The 17998-nt window shown below is 43.7% G+C and overlaps 1 protein-coding gene across 1 annotated transcript in view; it reads left to right on the top strand.

Moving 5' to 3' along the window:
- The window catches only part of aco2 (aconitase 2, mitochondrial), a 75980-nt gene that overhangs the window by 44573 nt on the left and 13409 nt on the right, over window positions 1–17998 (top strand). The window contains exons 10-13 of the mRNA XM_072271711.1: window positions 4897–5054; window positions 7787–7860; window positions 11881–11992; window positions 14757–14879. Coding sequence (XP_072127812.1) covers window positions 4897–5054; window positions 7787–7860; window positions 11881–11992; window positions 14757–14879 — 467 coding nt within the window. The remainder of the gene's footprint in view (window positions 1–4896; window positions 5055–7786; window positions 7861–11880; window positions 11993–14756; window positions 14880–17998) is intronic.

Genomic DNA, 17998 nt, shown 5'->3' with positions numbered 1-17998 from the left:
AGGAATAGAGTAGCTAGCCCTTTAGGCCTGCTCTGTCTTCAAGATCATGGCTGATCTTCCTTTTTCCTCAAAGTTCGAAGTAAATTTATTATGAAACTACAAATATGTCACCATATACAATCATGAGATTCATTTTCTGATGGGCAGTCTCAATAGATCTACAGAATAATAACCATAATAGAATTACTGAAAGACCACACAACTTGAGTGTTCAACAAGAGTGCAGAAGGCAACCAACTGCGCAAGTACAAACCAAATAAAAACCAAATAAATAAATAAATAAGCAATAAATATTGAGAACATGAGATGAAGAGTCCTCGAAAGTGAGTTACACACACAAGATGCTGGAGGAACTCAGCAGGCCAGGCAGCATCTGTGGAAAAAAGTACAGTCGGCGATTTGGGTCGAGACCCTTCGGTAGGGTGTTGCTGCTCTTCTGCCAAAGTGTTTCATGTAGTCGTGCTCAATAGTGAGGAGGGCTTTACCCGTGATGGACTGGGCCGTATCCACTACTTTTTGTAGGATTTTCCATTCAAGGGCATTGGTATTTCCATACCAGGCTGTGATGCAGCCGGTCAATAAACTCTCCACTACGTATCTATAGAAGGTTTCCAAATTTTTGCTTGTCATGTCGAATTTCAGTAGATTCCTAACTAAGGATGTAGAGGTGCAGCTTTCTCCATAATTGCATTTATGTGCTGGGCCCAGGAAAAGGCCCTCTGAAATAACAACATTGAAGAATTTAAAGTTGCTGACCCTCTCCGCCTCTGATCCTGTGATGAGACCTGGCTCATGAATTCTGGGTTTCTTCTCCTGAAGTCAATAATTAGCTCCTTGGTCTTCCTGACTTTGAGTAAGAGGTTGTTGTTATGGCACCTTTAGGCCAGATTTTCAATCTCCTTCCTATATGCTGATTCATCACCACCTTTGATTCGCCAGTGACAGCAGTGTTGTCAGCAAACTTGAATATGGCATTGGAGCTGTGCTTGGCCACACAGTCATTGTGTAAAGCGAGTAGAGCTGAGGACTAAGCACAGTCTTGTGATGCTCCTGTGCTGTTGGAGATTGTGGAAAGATGTTCTACAATCTCCCTGTAGCACCTAAGATCAAGAAATCAATCGATCTCTTTTTCAAATGAACTACAACTGAGCCAATATAAATTTGAAAGATGCACCTTGTAACAGAAGTTAACTCTCCATTTTCTGATCATTCCTTGAGCCTGCATGTTGGTTTTCAATGAGTTGTTTAAAAGCACACTAATATAAACAATTTTTCTCTTACATTTAAGTAAATACATTGCATTTCTGTTTTGTGTACCAATATGAATTACCTCACATTTTGCCGCGTGATATTCTATCTGACCATCAGCTTGACCGTATCTCCTGGATGTCTCTATACTCCTCCTCCATACTCTCATTGCCAACTAGTTTAGTGTCATCAGCAAACTTGGAGAGAAGGATTTTGGTCCCCTCAGCCAAGGTCATAAATGTAGGAATAGGTCAGGAGCAGCTGGGGTCCCAGCATCACTGGTCAAGGCCTACCAACCTGAGAAGCATTATTAATCATTATGTTATAGTGAAAAAACTAAATGTATTGTGAGGTCAAAGATACTTTCCTTAGACTGAACTCCTCTTTAGTGAGGAATGAGTTGTGCAACAGTTTTTATGGTAAATGGTGAATAGGAGTGGTAGCAGCTCTGTGTACAACAGATTCTATCTACCTCTGGTTCTGTGCTGACCTTTACCCTATCTTAACTATTTACTAGCTAGCTGTGTGTCCTGGTTTCACACTTGGTGGCCTACTTTGTGCTCTCTTATCAAAACACTAAGGAAAATACAAATATCTTGCATCTCTTCTGTTAAGATCATAAGACATAGGAGCAGAATTAGGCCACTCGGCCCATCAAGTCTGCTCTGCCATTCAATCATGGCTGATTTATTATCACTCTCAGCATCATTCTCCCACCACCTCCCTGTAACCTTTGATACCTTAACTAATCAAAAACCTATCAACCTCTGCTTTAAATATATCCAATAACTTGGCCTCCAAAGCTGTCTGTGACAATGAATTCCACCCTCTGGCTAAAGAAATTTCTCCTCATCTCTGCTCTAAAGGGATGTCCTTGTGCTCTGTGGCTGTGCCCTCTGGACCTGGACTCCCCCAGTATAGGAAACATCCTCTCCACGTCCACTCTATCCAGGCCTTTCAATATTTGATGGTTTTCAACGACATACCCCCCTTCATTCTTCTAAACTCCAGCGACTACAGCCCTAGAGCTATCAAATGGTCCTTGTATATTAACTCTTTCATTCCCAGGATCATTCTTGTGAACCTCCTCTGGACCCTCTTCAATGACATCCTTACTTGGATAACCGGCCCAAAACTACCCACTGTACTCTGATCTTATTGATATTATAAATTTGGAAAGACTTCCATCGCAGGTTTGATCACTGCACAGTGTTCAGTTAACAGAGTTCATCTGATGGACCGGTCGAGGCACAGAGGATGAATGCCTGATGGGCGTGAGGCAAAGGCTGGTTGAGGAACCCTCCATTTCTCCTGTTAACTACTTGGCAGCAGTGAAACACAGAACCATCAGTGCTGGATGGAACTAGCACAGATGTATTAGAAGGAACAGGTTTTAAGCATGCTGACAGGTTGAGGTGCAGTAGGAAGAGAGGAAGGCCAGTTGCAGAGCAGTTAGCACTAGATGGGCAGACTGGCCTATTTCCACATGACATATTCTCTTCAATATTTGTATCAGGATGTCGTTATCTTTCTATGTCTGGGTTAAGTGCATCAACTTGTAATTGGTTGGCCTCATTCTACTTCCATTTGTTTTTATGTAATGCCATTGCATAAGCTGTCTGCCTGTCCTGGGCTATATTCTCACTGTAATAATTTGTCATGTCTCTGACATTTCCTCCCCAGCTGCTGTCAAAATGTGCAGGTGCAATCCTTCTGTTCCTTCGTCAGCTACCTTCACCTTTTTATCGTACCTGTCTTGCATCTTTTTGGAGCAAGGTTGCAGAATGGAGTTACAGAGACTTGTTTAATCCCCTCTATCATTAAAGCTTTACCTTCAGTGTGGTGCTGCAGACTTTTGGGACCATAACCTATTGTCATTGTTCACGTATCAGCTTCACCTTTAAGCATTGGTGGACAATCTGTTTTTTTTTTTTAGAGCTACAACGTGGTAACACAATTACAACCATGTGACCAATTAAACTACTAACAAATTTCACAACACATGCCGGTGATATTAAACCTGATTCTGATAACCCATGAGTTTGGAATGTGGGAAGAAAATAACTTAAACATCAGGCTAAGGTGCCCTGTACAGCTGCATTAAATCTGTACTTTAATGTGTACGAATATCACTGCACAACAAAGATCTTACATCCCGGATACTTTGGGTGTATCTTAATGGATTTTGAGCTGCTGATCATGAAAATCACCATGAAATTTCCCTAGCATGCAGTATTTTTTTAAATAGCCTATATTTATTATTTCAATTCATAATTCAAGTCAGAATAACTGATGCTAAGATTAAGGAAGGAGTTTTGAAGAACATCTAGTGGGACCAGAGAAAGTCACATAGAAGGCGATCAAGGATGTTGTTTGAAATTTTTCTTGGCAACTACAAAACACCAAACTACGTGCAGCTGGTTGACAACGCTTCAAGTGTACAAAAGCATGCAGAGCAACATGTCACTAAAGATTCATTTTCTGCATTCCCATTTAGACTTCGTCCCTGCAAATCTTGGCACTGTCAATGACGAGCATGGTGAAAGGTTTCACTGGGACATTGCGATCATGGAGAAATGGTATCAGGGCAACTGGAATCCATCAATGCTGGCTGATTATTGTTGGATACTTAAACAAGAAGCCTCAGACACTGAGTATGAACGAAAATCATCAACAAAACATTTTTAGCTTAGTTGAACTACTGCAAAGGGTCAGCCCCATTATGCAATTAAATGAATTGTATTCAATAAAAGTTAATTTCTTGTTTCTCCAAATTCCGGAAATTATATTTGTGTTCAGCTTCAAGAAGTCTTATCATAATCAGAAAAAAACATTCTGAGCAAGCAACACCTTCGAACAATTTTGTTGTCCAGTGTAACCAATGCAGGAATTAGTGTAATTTTCATCTTTCCTGGATATGTTTCTGAACCATTGATGCATCTTGGAGGACAGGTTGTGAGTTTGCCATTTTGATACACTTAAGGGACAGTGAATGTGGAAGAACCAAGCACCTTAACATTGATCAGTTTTGGTATAATTCCAACTCCCTCACTGATGTTTATCAATGCACCATAGAAAGCATACAATCTGGATGCATCACAGCTTGTTGTGGTAACCTCTCTGCTCATGGTCACGGTGAATTGTAGACACAACTCTGCACAGCCTTCGCTCTGTGGATTCTGTCTATATTTCTTGTCACATAATTAACCCACCCTGGACATCCTGTCTTTTCCCTCTCCCATCGGGCCGAAGGTACCAAATCCTGAAAGCACATACCACCAGGCTCAGGAGTAGCTTCTACCCCGATATTATAAGACTATTGAACGTTTTCTGGTACACAATGAAATGGACTCCTGACCTCGCGATCTACCTCATTGTGACCTTGCACCTTCCAGCCTACCTGCACTCTGTACTGTAGCACTTTATTCTGTATTCAGTTATTTTAACTTTTACTGCCTCAATGCACTGTGTTACGAAAGGTATGCAAGGCAAATTTTTCACTGTGCCTTGGTATGTGACAATAATGAGCCAACTTACAATTTAATATTTAAACAGGCTGAATAAGGTGGGTCGTAAATGAGAAATAGAGTTGTTGATCTGATACTTTGATACCTGTACTAAAATGGGCCATTGTTTGTGTATTGCCAGGCCTGATCGGCAGCTGCACCAACAGCAGTTATGAGGATATGGGCCGGTCAGCTGCTGTGGCACAACAGGCGATTGACCACGGACTGAAGTGCAAGTCTCAGTTCACTGTAACACCAGGCTCTGAGCAGATCCGTGCTACCATTGAGAGGGATGGATATGTGAGTATATAACTAGTTCATTTAAACACATTAAGACATCTTTGTTGACTGTACTGACCTTGGAAGCAGTTGTCCTTTTTAGCTGTAACAGGCTGAAACGGGAATATTTAATCGTATCCATTGAGAGTACTGCTGCTACTCGAGTCACACCTAGGTGCCCCTCACACACTCAGCGATTCAGGAACAGCTTCTTCCCCTCTGCCATCTGATTCCTAAATGGGCATTGAAGCTTTGGACACTAACTCACTTCTTTTTTAATATGCAGTATTTTCTGTTTTTGTATGTTTTTAAAAATCTATTCAATATATGTAATTGATTTACTTGTTTGTTTATTATTATGTTTTATTTTATTTATTATTATTTTTGTCTCTCTGCTAGATTATGTATTGCATTGAACTGCTGCTGCTAAGTTAACAAATTTAGTCATAGTCATACTTTATTGATCCCGGGGGAAATTGGTCTTCATTACAGTTGCACCATAAATAATAAATAGTAATAAAACCATAAATAGTTAAATAGTAATATGTAATTTATGCCAGGCAGTAAGTCCAGGACCAGCCTATTGGCTCAGGATGTCTGACCCTCCAAGGGAGGAGTTGTAAAGTTTGATGGCCACAGGCAGGAATGACTTCCTATGACGCTCTGTGTTGCATCTCGGTGGAATGAGTCTCTAGCTGAATGTACTCCTGTGCCCAACCAGTACATTATGTAGTGGATGGGAGACATTGTCCAAGATGGCATGCAACTTGGACAGCATCCTCTTTTCAGACACCACCATGAGAGAGTCCAGTTCCATCCCCACATCATCACTGGCCTTACGAATGAGTTTGTTGATTCTGTTGGTGTCTGCTACCCTCAGCCTGCTGCCCCAGCACACAACAGCAAACATGATCGCACTGGCCACCACAGACTCGTAGAACATCCTCAGCATCATCCGGCAGATGTTAAAGGACCTCAGTCTCCTCAGGAAATAGAAAGGGCTCTGACCCTTCTTGTAGACAGCCTCAGTGTTCTTTGACCAGTCCAGTTTATTGTCAATTCGTATCCCCAGGTATTTGTAATCCTCCACCATGTCCACACTGACCCCCTGGATGGAAACAGGGGTCACCGTTACCTGAGCTCTCCTCAGGTCTACCACCAGCTGTTTAGTCTTTTTCACACTAAGCTGCAGATAATTCTGCTCACACCATGTGACAAAGTTTCTTACCGTAGCCCTGTACTCAGCCTCATCTCCCTTACTAATGCATCCAACTATGGCAGAGTCATCAGAAAACTTCTGAAGATGACAAGACTCTGTGCAGTAGTTGAAGTCCGAGGTGTAAATGGTGAAGAAAAAGGGAGACAGGACAGTCCCCTGTGGAGCCCCAGTGCTGTTGATCACTCTGTCGGACACATACTGTTGCAAGCACACGTACTGTGGTCTGCCAGTCAGGTAATCAAGAATCCATGACACCAGGGAAGCGTCCACCTGCATCGCTGTCAGCTTCTACCCCAGCGGAGCAGGGCGGATGGTGTTGAACGCACTGGAGAAGTCAAAAAACATGACCCTCACAGTGCTCGCTAGCTTGTCCAGGTGGGCGTAGACACGGTTCAGCAGGTAGACGATGGCATCCTCATTTCATGTCACATGCTGATGATAATAAACCTGATTCTGATTCTGATAACTATAATTCTGAACTAAGGGTACTTCACTGAAATTCAGATTGGATGGAATCATAGGACTGCTGAATTTTCAGCCATCAAATTTTTCTGCTGATCAGTCACCGCATAATTATTTAGTTCAGATGAGGGGTGTCGAGCTGAATACCCAGTCCAGGTGAAGAGTCTTGAACCAAAGTGTCAACAGTCCACTTTCCACCACAGATGCTGCCTGGCCTGCAGCGTTCCACCAGCAGTTTGCTTTTTGCTCCAGATTTCAGCATCTGCCGTCTCACGTGTCTGCGTAACTTCTATATCACCATTTAATAAGCTCTTCCAAAAGTGATAGCATAGAATCCTTCTGAGCAGTTCGTACCACCTTTTGAAAGAGGTGGATAGTGGGAAAAGGGCAGGAAAGATGGATTAAATGTACTTACATTTTGTCCTGAGCTCTCTAATAGTTATCAGACAACTCTGCATAGGGCTGCAGATGTTGTACACTTACTTACTGCCCAGTACGTCGCTGGCATTTAGGGCAGCAATGAAGGTCCTCCACCTTTGTACACAGATATAGAATGATTGTTCATTGCTGTTTCTGTAACAATTGATTTTTGACCGGTCAGGGTTGTTAGCCCTGAGTTGAACTCCTAAACCTGGAGGACTGGTGGACCAGTGGACCACTCTTTTTTTGGCCTCTACCCTTTGACCTGTTTGGCATGGGTGACCCTACCAAGAGCCAAAGCAAGGCCCTGACTCCAGCCAGCATAGCTCTCTGGGTCATTGAGGCACACAAGCCTTCAAACCCTACCACAAAGTTGTGGTCCTCTTGGGGATAGAGGCTGGAGGCAGCTTCTTTATTACTTTAAAGAATGTAACAATTCCCAGCTCATTCAGTGCTCCCCATTTGGGAGTGTAATAAAGAGAGCCAATGAATTTGCAGAGCAGAAATTTTCTTTGTAGATGGGTGACTGGCCTTGTTTTTGAGTTCTGCAGCTTGAGGCAAAGAGGTTTTCTACGGGAGGGGAGTGCTTTGTTCTGAGATTGAACAATGAGACAAAGTCTTCCACACTTAACAGTACTTTCTGTCTTCACAGGCTCAAGTTCTGAGGGATGTCGGTGGGATTGTTCTCGCTAATGCATGTGGGCCCTGCATTGGACAGTGGGACAGGTAGAGAGGTTACACTAATGTGTTTTTTTTTCTTTACAGACGGGGTGGGGGGTGGGGGGTTGGGGCTTGGGGTTTGGGGTTTTGATGTCCTTGTTCACGCTAGTTGTTTGGGGTTGATGTTTTCCTTTCAGCAGGTTCTATGCTTCTGGGGATCTCCCATCCATTGCTACCAACTTCATTGTTCCCTCACTCCACACCTCCCGTTTCTACTTCCGCAAACCTGCCTGTTCAGGTAGACCCATTGTTTCTGGTTGTTCCTGCCTCACAGAACTTATGTCTGCATATCTCGACCCTGATTCAGTACCTTCCTATCTACATCCGTGACGCTTCACGTGCCCTGGATCTTTTCAATGACTTCAGGTTCCCTGGCCCTGATCATTTCATTTTTACCATGGACATCCAGTCCCAATACACATCCATCCCCCCATCAGGAGGGCTTTAAAGCTCCCCGCTTCTTCTTAGAATTATGTATCTGGTGTGCCCGGTGTGGCCTTCTGTATATCGGTGAGACCTGGCATGGATTGGGAGACCGTTTTGCCGAGCACCTACCCTCCATCCGTCAGAAGAAGCAAGATCTCCCAGTGGCCCCCCATTTTAATTCCACTTCCCATTCTCATTCCTACTGTCATGATGAGGCCACACTTAAGGTGGAGGAGCAACACCTTGCATTCCGTCTGGGTAGCCTCCAACCTGATGGCATGAGCATTGACTTCTCTAACTTCCGGTAATTACGCGCATACCCCACCCCACCCCCTCACCGTTCCCATTTCTGTTTCCCGCTTTAACTTTATCTCCTTACCTGCCCATCACCTGCCTCTGGTGTTCCTTCCCCTTCCCTTTATCTCTTTCACCAGTCAACTTCCCAGCTCTTTAGTTCACCCTCACCCTCTTCCGGTTTCACCTAACACATACCATCTTGTACTTCTTTCACCCCTCCCCCCACCTTGCTCTAGCTTATCATCTTTTTTCCCAGTCCTTATGAAGGGCTTCGGCCCAAAACATCGACTGTTCACTCTTTTCCATAGATGGCTCCTCCAGCACTTTGTGTGTGGCTTCTATGATTTTCTTTGTTTCATGGCTATATGGAGAAGATAAATCTCAGAGTTGTGTACTGCATACATACTTTGATAATGAATGTACCTTGAACCTTGAAGTACAAGTACATTAAGGTTGTATAAAAGGAAAATCAAAACAATACATTAATATATTATTGCATTTAGAGTGAGAGTATAGTGTAGGTAGATAAATAAGGTGTTAAGGGCTATGATGAAGCAGATTGAGAAATGAAGAGTTTACTTTCACAACACGCTGGAGGAACTCAGCAGGTCGGGCAGCATCCGTGGAAACGACTGATCTTTTCCACGGATGCTGCCTGACCTGCTGAGTTCCTCCAGCGTGTTGTGAATGTTGCTTTGACCCCAGCATCTGCAGAGTATTTTGTGTTCACGAAAAGTTTATTGCACAAAACATTTGTTCAACAGTCTTTCTTTTTTTCTTTTTCAATCTTTTTATTGATTTTTTTTTAAAAAGTGTGTATACAAACAGGAGGAGAATATCTCTGGTATATATGTCAATAACAGTACATCCAGAAGGTAAAATAAACAGTATCAGAATCACGCATAGTGTTGATCTGCAAAGTATAAATTTGATTCAGAATGTGTAATAGAGAAAAAAAAGAATGTAATTCATTCTCCTCTTATCAATTTATGAAGAAAGGAAAGACTATTAGAAATTTTTATATAAAAAAAGAAAAAAAAAACTATTCTAAACAGAAAAAAAAAGGACTGGGCAGTCCATCCTGAGAGAAGAACCAAGAGAAGAGAGCAACACTCACAACACGCTGGAGGAACTCAGCAGGTCGGGCAGATTCCGTGGAAACGATCAGTCGACGTTTTGGGCCGGAACCCTACGTCAGGACTGTAGAGGGAAGGGGCAGAGGACCTATAAAGAAGGTGGGGGGAGGGTGGGAAGGAGAAGGCTGGTAGGTTCCAGGTGAAAAACCAGTAAGGGGAAAGATAAAGGGGGTGGGGGAGGGGAAGCAGGGAGGTGATAGGCAGGAAAGGTGAAGAAGGAATTGGGGAAAACACAATGGGTAGTAGAAAGAGGCAGAACCATGAGGGAGGTGATAGGCAGCTGGGGGAGGGGGCAGAGTGACATAGGGATAGGGGAAGGGAGGGGGAGGGAATTACTGGAAGTTGGAGAACTCTATGTTCATACCAAGGGGCTGGAGACCACCTAGACGGTATATGAGGTGTTGCTCCTCCAACCTGAGTTTAGCCTCATCATGGCAGTAGAGGAGGCCATGTATGGACATATGTGAATGGGAGTGGGAAGCAGAGTTGAAGTGGTTGGCTACTGGGAGATCCTGTCTGTTTTGGCAGACGGAGTGTAGATGCTCGATGAAGCGGTCCCTCAATCTGCATCAGGTTTCACTGATGTAGAGGAGGTCGCACCGGGAGCACAGGATGCAATAGGTGACCCCAACAGACTCACAAGTGAAGTGTTGCCTCACTTGGAAGGACTATTTGGAGCCCTGAATGGTGGCAAGAGAGGAGGTGTAGGGACAGGTGTAGCACTTGCGCTTACAGGGATAAGTGCCAGGTGGGAGATCTGTGGGGAGGGACGTGTGGACCAGGGAGTCGCAGAGGGACCGATCCCTGTGGAAAGTGGAGAGGGGTGGAAAGGGAAAGATGTGCTTAGTGGTGGGGTCCTTTTGAAGGTGGCGGAAGTTGTGGAGGATAATGTGCTGGATCCGGAGGCTGGTGGGGTGGTAGGTGAGGACAAGGGGAACTCTGTCCCTGTTGTGGTGGCGGGAGGATGGGGTGAAAGCCGAAGTGCGGGAAATGGAGGAGATGCAGGTGAGGGCATCATTGATGACAGCAGAGTTTACCAAGAGAAGAGAGACTCTCTGATCAAATCCAAGGTTCTGAAAAAATAGAAGAGAATCAGTACAAAAATCAGATCATATGAAAATATTGAATAAAAGGTCGCCAGATTTCTTCAAATTTAAAGGATGTTTCCAATGTCCGACTTCTTATTTTCTCTAGACTTAAACAGGACATAATAGAGGAAAGCCATTAAAAGACGGTCGGAAGGTTGGGGTCCTTCCATTTAAGTAAAATGGCTTTCCTAGCCAGTAAGGTTGAAAAGGCTATCATGCGCTGATCAACAGTCTTATAACAACAACAGGATAAAACTTGTATTTGAGCCTAGTGGGATCTGTTTTCTTGCTTTTGTACATTCTGCCTGACAGTGTAAGGGAGAAGAGAAGACAGCTGGAATGGGGTGGGGTGGGGGGGGTGTCCTTTATCACTTTGGCTGTTTTCCTGAAGCAACACAAGTCAGTGGAGGAGAGGCTGGTTTGTGTGATGGACTGGACTATGTTCACAACTTTCTGCAGTATGGGGCAGAGCAGTTGCCATAGCAAGCTGTGATGAATCCAGATAGGATACACTTGTAAAAACTGGTGAAGGTTATTGGGGAAATGCTAAATTTCCTTACCCTTTCTTGGCCATATTGTCTGTTGTTAGACCAGGACAAATTGTTGCTGTTATTTACCCCTAGGAACTTGAAGTTCTTAGCCATCTGCATCTCAGCACCATTGATACAGACAAGGGTGTGTACTCCACCCCACTTCCTGAAGTGAATGACATTGAAAGAAAGATTATTGAAGTATGTCCTCCATGCAGTATGTGTTATTGTTGCTCTGCTCTGTCAATCACCAGAGACAATCTTGCACATCGCTTTAATGTCTGTCTGGAAGGTGCAATGAAACTGAAGCTCGAAAAGGGTGAGAGTTGGTTTCCCTTATATTTGACAGGATTGTGTGGGCATGGGCACTTAGTTTGAATTGGTACTATAGCAAGTCATAGTTAAGCCTAAAATATAAACAGAAACTGTTGGAAATGTTCAGTAGGTCATGAGTGCTTCCAGCATATTATTTCAGATGTTTGGTATTTTCAGTATCTTTGCTTTCGAGTGTTAATTATTTCTATATTTTTGTTTTTGTTTCCAATCAAGGCGGGACGTTAAGAAAGGTGAAAAGAACACGATTGTGACCTCCTACAACAGGAACTTCACTGGGCGCAATGATGCCAACCCTGCTACCCATGCCTTTGTCACATCACCTGAGGTAAAGTCCATAGAACACAACTTTGTGTTTCATTTAATGTTCAAACAAGCCCAGAGTTGGGCTTAATATCACTGGCACATGTCGGAAAATTTGTTGTTATGCGGCAATAGTACATTGCAATACGTAATAAAAACCGTAAATTACAGTAAGAAGTGCCGCATTCCTTGCACGTCCTGAAAACATAGGGAGAGAGTGCAGTTAATCCCGTCAATCGAAGGCTATATGTATCAGGATGTATGTGTACAGTATAGTGCAGAAGTCTTCGGCACACGTATATATAGGCTAGAGTGCCCAAGACTTCTGCACAGTACTGGATATTATGTCTTTCCAGTTACCAAATAACACTTAATGCGACTGAGCTAATACAAAGCTAAGTACTCTTACCTGGGTTTCCCAACCACCTTCCTACTTTAACCAATATACAGTACTGTTGGGTGGCAGGGTGGAGATTCATCACTACCAATGGAGGTGTAAGGCGCTCCTTCCCTCCGCTAGCCTGCAGGTAACCCTTGGGCAAGGTGTAGTACCTGCTTAGTCCCTCCCTCACACCCCTGATCAGGGTCATGTGAAGCCATGGGAGCAGGGTGTGGATGGGCGTATGAGCGGCTGGTGCACATTGCGAGTCCTGGTTATGCGACTGTTGATGCCAGGCAATCTCTGAAGAGGATTGATAATGGCTGGGGTCACCCATCCTGTAAAGACACTGCCCAGAAGAAGGAAATGGCAAACCACTTCGGTAGAAAAATTTGCCGAGAACAATCATGGTCATGGAAAGTCTGTGATCACCCATGTCAAACAACACAGCACATGATGATGATGACGATGATGGTACAGTACTGTGCAAAAGTCTTTGGCACCCTAGTTTATATATGTGTATCGGGAGGTAGCAGCTTTGTACTGACAATGCCACATAACATAAAACCATGATATAGGAGCAGAATTAGGCCATTTGGCCCTTTGAGTCTGTTCTGCCATTTCATCGTGGCTGATTCATTTTCCCTCTCAGCCCCAATCTCCTGCCTTCTCCCCATATCCTTTCAGGTCTTGACCAATCAAGAATCTATCAACCTCTGCCTTAAAGACTTGGCCTCCACAGCCACCTGTGGCAATAAATTCCACCGAGTCACCACTCTCTGACTAAGGAAATTCCTCCTCACCTCTGTTCTAAAAGGATGCCCCTCTATTCTGAGGCTGTGCCATAGGAAACATCCTGTCCACATCCACCCTACTGAGGCCTTTCAACATTCAAAGGGTTTCGATTAGATCACCCCTCATTCTTCTGAATTCCAGTGAATACAGGCCCGGAGCCATCAAATGCTCATGCCCAGAAGTGAGCTCATGAATGGGGAAAGACTACAGTGACTCTGACTCCCACCCAGAATCAGAGCACCAGTACGGAGCTGGATGCACAGAACCTGTGTTGTCTGGAGTGACTCCCATGTGCCTGACGTCTGATTGAAAGTAACTTGGGCTCAATCATCTAGTTACGTTCACTTAAATTAAAACAAGGAGAAGGTCATGCATGGTATTGATTGGTAAATAACACACCTCTCCTCGGTCCATCAAATCAGAGAAAGCTGCTCACCTTCTGTCTCTGTGAGACCTTTACAAGCAGAAGCTCACTTGTAGCATTGTGAAACAGATCCAAAAGCTAACACAAATCATCTGGTTGAAATGATGGAAGCTGATTTTGTAATTCTCAAATTGAAGTGAAACAAACGTTTCATGTCCCAGGCACATTACAAACAGTTATGTCTTCTTTGGCTGCTTCTGTGGAGGGGAATAAATGGTCCATATTCCGGGCCGAGACTCTTCGTCAGGTTTGTCACCGTTCCTCCAGCAATTTGTGAGAGTTGCAGCAGTCCATAGTGTTTTAGCTTGCGAACCGTTAAGAACTGGGTCTAGTTAACTGGACAATAGCTACTTTATTAGTTATCTCATAATTTGATTGCAGAATTAATTAGATGTGAGCCCTTTTCAAGGTTAACAGTGACAAGGAATTGGTGAGGTGGGAATGTAAGTTTAGGGTTGAAAGGCAGCACAAGTGATGTTCTTCAACAAAACCACATCTGAATCTCTGACTAATGAATTGCTGGGCCTTGCATTGTAATTGCACTGAGTTTCTAACGGATGCATAAGATAGCTTCCGTGCCCTGAAGTGGGGTGATGCGGAGGGGGAGATAGGCAGAGTATGTTGTACCCACGGATGCGAAGGCGGTATGAATAGGATTTTCTTGGATTGTTATCTGCAGCCGTGTAAAGGGGGTCATGTTGACAAAAATCTCAAAGTTTTACCTGGCAAAGAAAAATGTACTCTCAAGTGCTAGTAATGTGCTGATAAAGGACGGTGTAAATAGATTGATTACCAGAGTGATTATTAAATCTCACAGTACAAATTGCAAGAGGAACTCAGCAGGTCAGGATGCATCTGTGGAGGAGAATAGAGGGTTAACTTTTCAGGTTGAGAACCTTCAGCCGAAAAGTTCAACTCTATTGCTGCTCATGGATGCTACTGACCTGTGAGTTCCTCCAGCACTTTGTGTGTGTGTTACTCTGGATTTCCAGCTTTGAGAGAATCTCTTGTGTTTCATTAACTCTCACTTCTTTTCCTCCGCGTAGATGCCGAGCAGTGTGTTTCATGTTTACTGCCACGTTACTCTTGTCCGGCTGATTAGGACTGATTTTCCGAGTAGCATCAGAACTGGTGAAACGCTGAGGGCGGTGCAGTAGCTACAGCCTGGTGATTGTGCTTTTCTCTTCTCAGGTCGTTACAGCCCTATCCATTGCTGGCACCTTGAAATTTGACCCCGAGCGCGACTCGCTGGTTGGAGCTGACGGGAAGGAGTTTAAATTGAAGGCACCGAACGCCGATGAGCTGCCTGCCAAGGTACATAACACCATTTCTGGGCAGTCTAGGAAGCTATAGGGTGAACTTGTTTATAATTTGGTTCCTCCCAACTTCAGATTGTTTGGCCTGTGGGAAGGTCACAAGATGCTCATAATCCCATCCCAAATTTTTAAAACTAAATCACTACAATAACATTGGTGCAAGAGCTGACCTTTGGCTTCACCTCAGTTCTAGTCCTCTGATGTCTACTGATCCCAGCCTTGAATGTATTCAACAACTGAGTGTCCATATCTAAAAATTCACAAGCCTCTATGATAAATTTCTCATCAGACCTAAATGGCTGAACATTTGCCCTAAGAATCTAGACTCTTCAGTCAAGGACATCATGATCTCAACACCTATAGTGCTCCCTCCAATTAATTTGTTTCCATCTTTATTAGTGTCTGTCACAGTTACTCAAACAACCAACACCTTTTTTTTTTAAACTGCCACTGACATTTAAGGCAGCAATGAAGGTTCTCCATCTCTGGCTGGGTTCAGGGCTTCCTTCATCATGTCAGCAGCTTTCTCTCAGTTTTCACTACTGTCAGTCATGCAAGTCCCAGGTAGAGACTCGCACTCAGATATAGAAAGATTCTTCATTGCTGTTTCCATAACAGTTTTGTTTTACCAGTCAGGGTTGTCAGTCCTGAGCTAAACCCCCAAACTTGGAGAACCAATGGACCACTCTTAGTCTGGCCACTACCCTTTGACCTGTTTGGCATGGGTGATCCTACCAGGAGCCAAAGCATAAAGCCCTGACCCCAGCCAACATTGCTCTCCGGGTCATTGAGGTGTGCAAACCTCCAAAAAACCACAACAAGGTTGTCCTCTTGGAGGTCTGATCCAATCCAATAAGGAAATTGAAGCATATATTTGATTCTTTATTAAACAACTGGCAAAACAAACAATCTTGAGGCGATGAAACTAAAACTAGTGATACAACCAAATAAACATTCTTAGCGTATGAAACATACTGAAGCTTTCTTCAATGTAGTTAAACACAATTAAATTATTTTAAGCAAAGTTAAATGATATTAAGCATAATTAAACAATATTTAAGCAAAATTAGCAGTCAACGCATACCTTGCTGTCTCTAACTGACTCCAACTAAACTATAACTGAACTACAAGCTAAAGGTAAGGCATGAATACGTAACTAAACTCCTTGTTTTTACCACCCATGTCATAATAATGGTGCAACACACAGAAAACAATGAAGATAGAAAACAGATACATGGCTCCTGCAGTATGTCATATTGCTCAGCTGAGTACTGCCCATCGGTCATTACTATGGAGCATGATAGGGAGTTCAGGGACGAAAGCAGTGATGTCCTGAAACACATCAACATTGTATAAAGGAGATGTCTGAGGTCTTTGGTAGCTCTTTCCATAGACATACCACCCTTTGCATTAAAAAGTTGCCCCTCAAGTTCCTATTAAATTTTTACCCCCTCACCTTAAACCTATGTCCCCTAATTTTTGATTCTCTAACTGCGGGGGAGAAGCACTGAATGCATTCACCCTATCTATGTAAGAGCATCTCTCAATCTCCGATGTTCCAAGGTATAAGGTCTGAGCCTGTCCAAACGCTCCCAGTAAACTCAGTCCCTCAACATCCTCGTAAATCTTTTCAGCATTCTTTCCAGTTTAATAACATTTTCCTATAGCAGGGTGGGTGATCAAAACTGAATATAATACTACAAGTGTGGCCTCAGCAATATTTTGTACAACTACACCTTGATCTTCCAACTTTTATACTCAGTGTTCTGACTGAGGACCAGTGTGCCAAACACTTTCTTCTCAGCCCCATCTACCTGGTGCTTCACTTTCGGCTACTTGAACTCTGTTCTAAAGCACTCTCCAGCTTACTGTGAAAGGCCTACTTTGATCTCGCTTTCCAAAGTGCAACACCGCACACTTGGCTAAACTAAACTCCACTTGCCATTCCTCAGCCCCTTACTTGGCAGAAAGCCAAACTTATCTAATCCACTTTTTGCTTGTGTGCTTCCATTTCTGGATACTATTTCTGATACTGGGGGTTTCCAACTGGGAGAAGTGGACAAAAAATAATGAATGGAATTTAATTCCGATAAGTGAGAAGTGAGGCAGTTTAGGAAGTTAAACCAGTGCAGGAGTTGCACAGTAAATGCAAGGTAGTGAGTAAGATCATAAAGACCATAGGAACAGAATTAGGCCATTTGGCCCATCGAGTCTGCTCCACCACTTCATCAAGTCTGATCCATTTCCCTCTCAGCCCCAACCTCCTGCCTTCTCACCGTAACTCTTCATGTCCTGACTAATCAAGAATTTAAGGTGGGGAGTTATATGGGAGGCAGGGTTTGAGGGTCGGCACAACAATGTGGGCCGAAGGGCCTGTACTGTGCTGTACTATTCAATGTTCTATGTATATCAACCTGTGCCTTAAATATACCCAGTGACTTGGCTTCCACAGTCACCTGTGGCAACGAATTCCACAAATTCACCACTATCTGGCTAAAGAAACTCCTCCTCATCTCCATTCTAAATTGGCATCCTTCTATCCTGAGGCTATGCCCTCTGGTCTTAGACTCTCCCACCGTAGGAAACATCCTCTCCACATCCATTCTGTCAGGGCCTTTCAACATTCGATATGTTTCAGTGAGATCCCCGCCCCCCATTCTTCTGAATTCCAGTGAGTACAGGCCCAGAGCCATTGAACGCTCCTTATATGATCAGCCTTTCAATCTCAGAATCATTTTCGTGAACCTCCTTTGAACCATCTCCAATGACAGCATATCCTTTCTCAGATAAGGGGCCCAAAACCCCTAACAAGTGAGACCTCACCAGTGCCTTATAAAGCCTCAAGATGGCATCCTTGCTTTTATATTCTCGAAATGAATTCTAACATTGCATTTGCCGTCCTCACCACCAACTCAATCTGCAATTAACCTTTAGGGAATCCTTCCAAGAGGACTCCCAAACCCCTTCTCCCACAACAGCACAGACAGTATTGTAGAACAGGGAGACTCAGGGTTACAAGTACAGAGTTAGAAAAGAGTAGGAAATCTCCTCTGATTGGCTACTCACTTCCCACTGCTGTCCACAGTCTCTTGATGAACGGGCACAGCATGGCTCTCT

The sequence above is a fragment of the Mobula birostris genome, chromosome 11 (assembly GCF_030028105.1).
Source record: "Mobula birostris isolate sMobBir1 chromosome 11, sMobBir1.hap1, whole genome shotgun sequence".
In the NCBI taxonomy this organism is placed as follows: Eukaryota; Metazoa; Chordata; class Chondrichthyes; order Myliobatiformes; family Myliobatidae; genus Mobula; species Mobula birostris.
Note: the sequence above shows the minus strand (reverse complement) of the source record. Positions and strands in the feature narration are given on the sequence as shown.